Below are 10443 nucleotides of genomic sequence, written 5' to 3'. Positions count from 1 at the left end.
GGTTATTAAGCCAATGTGGTTTCCCCCCCTTCTCAAAAATGTTCGGTGCTCTTGGGCATTTCACTGTACTGCCGGGGGGGGGGGGGGGTCAAGGTCCCCACCAAAACTTAGACCGAACCTACGCCCTTGGATTGACATGTGGGAACGTTTACAAATAAAAATGTTCCGATCCAGGTGAGCTATGGAGTCTGGAGCTGGTGATTCGTCTCTGGAAAACAGTTCAACTTCAGTCAGGATGGACTGAAGTTGTTTGTGAAAGAAAACATGACAGAAAGTAATAAATTATGGTCACCAGTTCATCCACTTCCAAGTATAAATAGATTTAATTTCTCTGTTATCCAACTGGTCTTACCTGAAAAATGCCTTTCAAACCTGTCAGGCCTCATTTCACTGGATTCATCAGTAGCTGTTTAATTTGCTTCTCTGGTTTTCATGATTTCATGTTTCTCTGTTTTAGATCTTTTCTGCTTTTTCATTAATAAATAGACTGAGGTTTTTAGACCACAGTGTTATGTGAGCCACAGGATTTTGTCTCCTCCTTTTTCTCTCCAGTTTTTTTAAATCAGATTTGTTCCTCTGCCTTTTCGCTCGTTCCTTCCCAGCTGTTCCACATCTCATAACTTCCCTCTGCTCTCCCCAGCTGCCTCCACTTACCTCTGATTAGCTCCCAGGTTCACATGCCACTGTTCCTGTTTTAATGCCATCCATTAAAGTTGCATTCAGATTTTGTCTTAAAACCAACAGAACACTATTTTGATTTTCGTGTCCAGAATTTAATTTTGTTTTTAAGACAAAATTTGCTTTATTTAATTTATGATGATTATTCTCTGCAAAGCAGCATTGGTATCTTGAGATCAGAGCGTTTTATTAATATCAAATACGTCTATGCAGATAAAAATTAAAGCAATACCAATGAACCCAAATATAATAAAACCTGTTGAGCAATAATATGGGACACAAACGTGAATGAGACCCAAAGCGCCAACAGCCCAGGACTGACAGGAGCTTAAACAGGCAGCAGTATGATGAGAACAACATTAAAAAGGCTCAGATAAACTTGACATGCCTGTGTGTATTAAATACAAAATTTAAAACAGATGATTTAAGATGTAAAAACACATAACTTCAGTGGTAAACATGAATCCATAAAAAGACTGAAGTGGACAAGGAGCATCTTTACTCCAGCAGACCAGGATCAGCTCTGAACAGACCTGCTGACCTCCTTTCATTTGGCTCAGGTGTGTCGATTGGAGCAGGGAAGCTGCAGGACGGCAGCTCTCCAGGTCTGGACTTCAGCTCCTCTGTTTCAGACGGATTCATTAAAACTGAACTGTTCTCTCTGCAGACACTGAGGTCACCTGTGTTTTCAGTCAGAGCTGCATCTTACCCTGTTCCTTCCAGTTCGCTTCTGACTCACTGATCCACTGGATTTACCCAATAACACAAAACTCCAGTATTCACTCCTACTATCACAACAAAGACCAGCTGGGTCACCAGAACCAGAGCTTTCAGAACCGGACATCGCTGTTCCTGGATCAGCTGTCCAGAGGAAACGCCTCCCTGCTGCTGAAGGAGGTGAAGGTTCAGGATGAGGGAAGATATAAATGTTACACCAGCAACTCCAGAGGACAACAGGATTCATTTATTAGACTAAAAATTGAAGGTTTGATTTTCTTATTAAACTATTTTTCAGAAGTTGTCAATCAGAAATGATTATTTTCTAACAATCTTTGTGTTTGCAGCTCCAGTCTCTGACATCAGGATCCATCAGGATGGAAACAGGATCACCTGCAGCTCAGAGGGGATCTACCCTCAACCTGAACTCACCTGGTCCACTGAGCCTCCATCCAACACGGCTCTGCAGAACAGAACCACAGTCCATCAGACTGAGGAGAAGCTTTATGACATCAGCAGCTCTCTGACGGGTCCAGATGGTCCAGATCTGATCTACAGCTGCAGCATCAGAACCAGGAGGAACCAGAAGACGGCCACTTCGAGGAGTCAGAGTAGGTTAAATGGAGGCATCATATCAGAATCATAGATTTATGAATACATCTTCAGCAGGGACCACTGCAGCACTGAGAGGCTTGTCTGGTGAAAGAAGCTTCCCAAGAGGTGGATCAGAACCAGGAACCAGTTTGAGTCCAGAGTGAAGTTTCAGCAGTCGGTGATGGTTTGGGGTATCATGTCATCTGTGAGCCACAATCACCAGATTACAGAAACCGACGGCTTGAAAGTGGCAAAAAGGAAATCCTGAACCTTTTCACAGCATCCTCAGTTTTTAAGCTGCACTTGTGTTCCTGGAGTTTTACTTTTTTCAATTAACGGCACATTTCCTGTGTGAAACTGCTCCCAGGGACAAGTCTGCCTTCTGCCGCTCCAGAAGGTTCATCCAGACATCGAATCGTTTCCATGGTGATGGTTGGGGCAGCGGTTGCTGTGGTTACAGTTGTTCTTGTGGGAAAATATAAAATGCAGGTAACCCAACCCTATTTTTACTCTTTTTAATTTGATTCTGTATTGTTCTTAATCTCTTTTCTTCAAAAAACATTTAATGTCCCTTACAAATAAATCTTTTGTTGTAAATATTCCTGGTTATTATGAGCTGCAGGACTCAAACCAACAGTTTGACTGAAAAGTTTGAAACATCTGACAGTTTTCAGTTCTGTTTACATGACAGAAATCAGAAATTGACACTTTCCTAAGGTGTCAGTTTAATCCAGACATACAAACAGATTAAATTCAAATTAACTGAAATTTAATCCTAGTTATTAAATAATGAGAGTCGCCGCCGAGAGGCAGAGGAGCTCAATCGTTTCATAGATTATCTGCCTCTATGGTGACATGCTTAACAAATATTTAATAAAATATTGTTATAAAAGTTTCACACTGATGCTTTAAGCAGCTTTTGATGAGCTGCTGCTGCTTCATGGAAGAACTTTCACTTTTATCTTCTCTGCAGAAAATAGCATCAGCTCAGCATGGAGGTGCCCAAAATCAGTTTACTTCATAAAACGGTGATTCATAAACTTGATCATTTCTAAATCAATTATCCATACAGCAGTGCAGAATAAACAGCTGTAGGTCTTTTCTAACTCATTTATTTTATTTTGCAGCAGAAGAAGAAAAGGACCTGAGGACTGAGAGCTAAAAATCACAGAGCAGAAAAACTGGATCTCTCTCTGTCACGGCTGATTAGAAGTTTATAGGCTTAACTTTATATTTTATTTTCTTAGTAGAAATTTTAATTTAAAAAAAAATTATTGAAGGACTCCTGAACTGTGATAGAAGTTAAATAACTGCTGTTTTCCTTTGGTACAGACGGTTCAGTTTGAACCTATAATTTGTTATTTTATCATGGGGATTAAGGATCTTACCTCCAGGAAATAACTCTGAGCAATCTCAGTTTGGAGAAGTTTGAACAACAAACTCAAACTGAGCTGCGTTATGAGAGCAGGGCCAGTTTTACCATCAAAGCAATAAAAATATTTAAAACAATCATGTTGGTTTGATTAAACTTTGTTCTATAGACATGCACTGCTTGTACTGTTGGTTGCTTGTTAGCTGCTGAAGGTAAAGACGTTAAGGATGATAATCAAGCAATAATTACTATGATAATTAAGCACAAAGTGAAATTTGTGAATAAAGGATTAAAGACCATTGACAGATTGTTACTGTTAAAACGAAGTGATGCAGCAGACTTTGAGTTTTCATGGGGATTTGTTTTATTCTGTTTAGAATAAAACAAAAATGAAGTCTCTCTTTTAATATTATCTCTCTCCTGTTTTAATTTGAAAACATATGTAATATTTTGAAGCATGTTGAAGATTTTAACAAGTTTATTTAACATTTTTATTTATAAAGTCATTTTATCATTTGATGCAATCTCTTGATCATCATTCTCAAAGACTTTTTTTAATCCTGAGCAGCTGAAGGCCTAAGTTCTGCACAACATCCAACTGTTTTCTATGTGTTTGTGATAGATGATGCAGAGAGACGATCAGAATCAGGCTTCACAATTTATAAATGATAAAACTGTCACAATATTCTCACTGCTCAAAAGAAATTATTTTTGTTTAGCTCATTTTATTGAAAATGCACATACTTATGTTCCACATGTACCAAATGACATGTAGCAACAAACATGACATAAAGTAAATGCAAATGTAACATAATCCATAAAGATCATTAAATACATTTTTAGAGTCATGAGAAGGGAGAAATAATGTTCCAAATAAATTCACATTTCTTTAGTTAATTAACAAAAAAATAAAACATACACACCCAAAACATCAAACACTGAGCAAATCCTGTTGAGGCCAAATGAAGCAAACTGCAGACCTCTCCTACCTGAACACAGGTAAACCTCTGACTGGCTCTACTCTGCCCTCTAGTGTGCAAATAAAAAACCTTCTGTGCAGCAAATCAGAAACGTTCAGGAAGCCAGTCAGAAATAATTACTTCTGCAATTTCTATTCATATTTTCCTTTAGTGAAAAGGGAATTAATCACTTCCAACATGGAAGAAATTAACCTCTTGGCTGAAAGAAAATTATAAATCTAAACCTGTGCTGGGTGAATAATTTCAGTTTCATGGAAACAAACATGATTTTCTGTCCAATTTTACCACCAAATATACCAGTTAGACCAAATCTGCATCAGAGTCGACCCAAAGAAAATCTGTTAATGTGAGAAAAGACTGGAGTCTGGAATTAGTGAGAGAAACTGATACAAACTCAGTTTTAGTCAAACATGTTTGGATTTCTGAGGCGGTTCTGGATGCAGAACAAGAACAAAACACTGACAAGCTGCGGAAAAGGAAAAGCTGCAAGGCGACTTCTTTAAAACTTCATTTGTGTGTTCATAAACAACAGCAGCTTGTTGCTGTTAGCTATAATCTAACTAATTATAGTTACATTGTGTTAAAATAAAACAGATATTCCTGGATAATCAAGACAAAAACAGTAAATAATGAAGAATTTTATTGAAATAAACCAAATAATTAAAATACTAAATGTAAACTTAATGGGACTTGATTTAATAAATTGACATTTCTGAAGAAAATATTTTCCACAAAATTCTTATCATACATTCTGACTGACTGTAGTCACCAATCAAATCAAACTCATTTACATATTTTAAAATTTGATCTTATTTGTTTTTTCTGGAACAAAAAAAAAATCTGTTATTCGATCAATGAGGGAGAAAAACAGAAACGTGACGATGATGATCAGAGAAACTCGGTTCTGCACTGAAGCTGCAGCCAAATAAAAAGTGAAACTAATAACCAGGCTGGGTGGATCCGTTTCTCTGATCCGATCCGTTTCCATGAAGCCATAATCCCAGCAGGTTCATGCAGGTAGCATGAACTGGGACCAGTAACTGGGACCAGTTGGACCATGGGCAGCATCAGGAGCTTCATGGTTCTGCTGGTTCTGAGCTTCCAGAGCATTTCTTCAAAAAGAGGTGAGCAAAGCATGAGTCATGTTGCTCTGCAGATTTTTATCTGAGGATAAAACAAACAGAGACGTGTTGAAATGTTTCTGTTCAAACTGCAGCTTGAGTCAGAAAACTTCAACTTTTCTGACATTTTAGTGGTTTTATTCTGTTTCAGACAAATTATGAATTTCAGACATTTTTCAGATTAATGTTTAAAATCATGTCTTTTATTTTCTAACTTTATGAAAAAATATTTAGCTTCATACTTTCAGTTTTCTGATTATAAGGCCAAGACAAATATAATCTACCAGTCTCTGTTAATGTTTATATATTTATATATAAAACACTGAACATTGTGGAAACAGATGTTTTTTACTTTAGCTCTGTAAAATCTGTGCATTTATTTTGTAATGTGAACATAAAGGAGATAAAAACTTGAAGCAGAACCTGGATCTCAGCCAGCAGCTGGTCAATAGTTTCACTTTTAATCAGCAAGACAAATATTTGATTTACAGGTTAGTTTCTGTTTTGCTTTTTAACATTTGAAGAGCAAAACATGATTCCTATATTTACAATGTTAAGGGAAGTGGTGAAACAAACTGAACCACTTTGTCACAGGAACTAATTTTTATGAATCAAGAATCATTTAAAACAAATTCCTTTATATTGAAAAGTTGTTTTTAAGTCAGTTTTGTCTTATTTCATATTTGCTCTAATTCTAGAAACTAAACCAACACTTGGTAAGATTTTATGTTTTTCCAGTGAACTCAGGACTCTAAATCAAATTGATTATTGCAGATATTTGTTATAAAGTCTGAATAATTTTTTTATTATTTATTTTCAGTCGCCCGGGTGACGTGTGTTTTCAGCCAGAGCTGCGTTTTGCCCTGCAGCGTCTCCAGCAGCTCTGATGTCATCAACTGGAGCCGCCTGACACCTGCAGACGGCACCGTCCACTGTTACTATGGCAACCAGGACCAGCTGGGTCAACAGGACCAGAACTTCAGAGGCAGAACGTCTCTGTTCACGGATCAGATCTCCAGAGGAAACGCCTCCCTGCTGCTGACAGGGGTCAAAGTTCAGGATGAGGGAACCTACAGGTGCAACACCAGCGGAAATAAACTGGTTTTTATTCACCTGAGAGTCGAAGGTGGGATTTAAAACAAGTTAATTATTAATTATGTTGATATTTTTAACATTCTGAATAGATCAGTGTTTTATTGCAGCTCCAGTCTCTGACATCAGGATCCATCAGGATGGAAACAGGATCACCTGCAGCTCAGAGGGGATCTACCCTCAACCTGAACTCACCTGGTCCACTGAGCCTCCATCCAACACGGCTCTGCAGAACAGAACCACAGTCCATCAGACTGAGGAGAAGCTTTATGACATCAGCAGCTCTCTGACGGGTCCAGATGGTCCAGATCTGACCTACAGCTGCAGCATCAGAACCAGGAGCAACAGGAGGAGAGCAACACTTCATAAACTCAGTAAGAATCAGAACCAGGTGGTTCTGGTTTGGTTCTGAAGGTGTCTCATCTAAGATGAACCGAAGATACTGAGGTTCATCTCATCTTTCTTATTTCTTTCCAGGAAATTCCCAGATTGCTGAGCAGAGCTGGCAGATTATGGAGAAAATCCTGATCGCTGTGACGGGATTATCACCTGTAATCTGCACAGTGATAGCAGGTAAAATAATTCACTTCACTCATTAAGCTGCAGCTGAATGATACTGGGAAAATATCTGATATGCAATAATATTGGTAAACAATGAGATGGAAAAATACTTGAGATAAATAAAGAATTCTTCATGTCTTTAAAGATTTCATTTTTATCAAACTCTTAATGTTTTCCTGCTTTGGGAAAATAAACAAAGACCTCAGTGAGTCGTCTGTTTAGATACTGGAGAGAAATTAAATTAATCTGAATATGATTTTATTTTTAAAAAAATCATCCGTTGTTTTCAGCAGCGATGAAGCTGAGCTGCAGCTTCTTATCGATTTTAGCAGGACTTTCTAAAACATTTTCTGCTGCATTAATCAAACATCTACTAGAATATTTCCAGCACAGAAAGAAAGATACTTAGTGTGTATAATCTGTATTCTAAATAAATATTAGTTCCATTCAGTAATTCAGATATAAAGGTACATTTGTGATATTTCAGCCATTTTGTTTGTGTTGTTATCTAACAACTTTTTTCCTGTTTTCTAGAAATTCTGAGTCGCCGTTGGAAGAATAAAGCAAACTAATGGTGAGTCAATAAATTTTAAAATTAAATGTAACATATTTGCATTTTTTTTATCACCATAAGGTGATTAAACATGAGCAGGAGGAGGATTAATTCAGACGTGTTTTATAGAAGATAAATCTGGAGGAAAGTCTGGAGACGCTGTAGACTTTTTATATTTAAACAAACTTGTAACAAACTTTAATTTGTTACAACAAACATGTTAAAAATACATTTTATTGTACTTTACATTTATATGTCTTAACTCAAACAGGTCTTTATAATTCACACTTTTTAACATGGAAACAAACAAACATTATGAGCTCATTTCCTGTCTAATAAAATGCTGATTCATGTTTTATAAACAGTGACTTGCAAAATAATTTCTGCTCATATAAATCCTGTTAAATAATGTAATAAGAACAGCTTCATTTAGCAGGTTAACATTTAGTTTTAAATAATTTAGTTAATTTTGAAATCTTCCTTTATTTTCTCTGAGCTGCAGGAGAATCAGAGGATCTTCAGGACAAACCAGTTCAGGTTCCAGAGTCCCAGTCCAGACCAGCAGGATGGTGGAGTTTATGAACTTTAACTATTTTATGTCAAATAAAAAAAACAACAAAAAAAGAAAAGAAATGAAAAAAGGGAAAATCTGAAACACCGAAGATGAAATTCGAAAGTAGAATTTTTTTTGGGAGCAATTCTATTGATGTTATTATTTTTTTTTTTTTTTTAAAATCTTTATTCAGCTCAGCTTTACATTTTACAAGTTGAACACATTTTTTCTCAAAAGAATCACTTAAACGTGGAATTTATTTTTGTATGTGATGCAATAAATTTCTCATAAAATTAGGGACAGAAAATAAAGGAAAAAATCTGAGGCTGAATTTTTGCTTCTGTAAATCTTGGATTCATAAGAAATCGTCATGATCTGGTGAATGGGAGGTGGTGACGATGAACGCAGGGACCCAGGTTGTAGAAGAAATTATGAATTTAATGATGAAGCTCAAACAGTACAATACAGGCGGCACGGCAGAAAGTTTAGCACGCAGCTAATTACTGGTAGCAAGTGATGGACAGAGGACTGAAAATGAGAGCTGAACGCTAACCATGCATGGAGGTTTCCACCCCAAATCCAGCACCCGACTGTACAGCAGGGGTCCCCAAGCTACGGCCCGCGGCCACGTCGTTTGGTCCGGCCCCCTGAACAATGCCGGATCCGGCCCGCCTCCTCATACCAGAGAGCATTCAGTGTTTTTTTTTTTTTCATATATTGAATTTCCTGGTTTATATGTGGATTTTTCTTCAACCACCAGGGGGGGCTCTTGAGCCAATGTGAAACTAACTTTCCCTCAATGGAATATATACCAGTCAGTCCCAGTCACCGTTTCACTCACGGTTTTTTCCATTTGCATTCTGGGTGAAAATCTATCTAAAAGCGCGAATGTGTCTCTCCCCCCCTCACGCCGATAAGAATTTTCCAAGGTTTCTTTCTCCAGAAACTAAGACCGGCCCCTGACCAGAGAAAGGAACAGCTATGTGGCCCTCGCAGGAAAAAGTTTGGGGACAACTGAAACACAAGAGAAAAGAGATAATTAATTATTGTGGTAGCAGCAGTTCATGTAAAAGAAATTTTAAAAAAGTTTAAATAAATTGAACATTGTAAATCCCACATTCATACAAGAAACAAAAAAACTATTTTACAGAAGATTTAAAAAATGTGTATAAAACATGTTTTCATCTCATCAAAGCAAGAAAAAAGAGAATCTAGAAACATTGAAATCCATATTGAAGCAGATCGAGTCTCAATCAGGTTGAGTTAAATTTCCACCCAAAGGTTGAGAATCATCTTCCTGGGAGATTTCACCTTATATTTACATTTATTTACACCAGATCTTACAAAATTAGCAAAAAAAACAAACAAAAAACAACAACAAAAAAAAACAACAACAAAAAAAAACATTCCTAAAAGAGCATGAAGAGATAAAGAGATATTCTGCTTGTTTTGGTTTTATTATATGTAATAAAAGATAAATTCATTTTCAACTGGAATCATTTATAATTTAACAGTAAAACATTGTTGTTTTTTCATTGAGTTACTATTTTTATGTCAGAAAAATATATCTTATAAATAATACTTCTAACTTATTTTGAAGAAACTTTGACAAGTAAAGAAATAAATGAAATATTTAGGCAAAAAATGTAAATTGTTTAAGAAAAAAATAGATCAGCAGAAAAAAAACTGTTTTGTTGCTGTTACAATACAAATCGAGTTCAGAAACTAAAACATAAAATAAAACCATATATTTTTATTTAAGTAGCATTTATCTAGTTTTATTAAATTTATTAAAAACTTTGTGAAAATAATATTTCTGTGACAATCTGTGTTTTTGTGTATTTATTTCTTGGTTTTTTCTGTGTCCTTGTTTCCCTGTGAGTCTCTGTGATGTCCTGTCCTCCCTGTTGATTGATCCCAGCTGTGTCTTGTTTCCTAATCACCCTCCCTGTGTATTTAAGTCCACCTGTTGTCGGGTCCTTGTCTAATGTCAGTTCTTGTCGCATGTCTAAGCTCTCCAGTTGAACTGCTAAATGCATGGTTAGTAGCTTCTGAGTCTTAACATCCGTGGCCTTCATCTCTTCCATTGGCCAGCTAGTTATTCTGGCAGGGTATCTGATTACTGGTAAGGCATAGCTGTTTATTGCACAGATCTTGTTCTTGCCTTATTCGTTGGAAGTATTTGGCTGTGGCTCCTTTCCTTGTGACCTCATCGAGGTTGC

The 10443-nt window shown here is 36.7% G+C and overlaps 1 protein-coding gene across 1 annotated transcript; it reads left to right on the top strand.

Annotated features, from left to right (window-relative positions):
- Positions 1-5308: 5308 nt before the first annotated feature.
- LOC106932345 (programmed cell death 1 ligand 1-like) lies at positions 5309-8552 on the top strand. Its single transcript, XM_088013494.1, has 6 exons — positions 5309-5465; positions 6283-6588; positions 6665-6928; positions 7032-7127; positions 7650-7689; positions 8171-8552. The coding sequence occupies exons 1-5, from the start codon at positions 5399-5401 to the stop codon at positions 7685-7687; spliced, it is 771 nt and encodes a 256-aa protein (XP_087869620.1). The 5' UTR covers positions 5309-5398; the 3' UTR covers positions 7688-7689; positions 8171-8552.
- The last annotated feature ends 1891 nt before the right edge of the window (positions 8553-10443 follow it).

The sequence above is a fragment of the Poecilia mexicana genome, unplaced genomic scaffold (assembly GCF_051168715.1).
Source record: "Poecilia mexicana isolate PSO_F unplaced genomic scaffold, ASM5116871v1 scaffold_15, whole genome shotgun sequence".
NCBI classification, from domain to species: Eukaryota; Metazoa; Chordata; class Actinopteri; order Cyprinodontiformes; family Poeciliidae; genus Poecilia; species Poecilia mexicana.
This window is presented reverse-complemented; position numbering and strand designations above follow the sequence as displayed.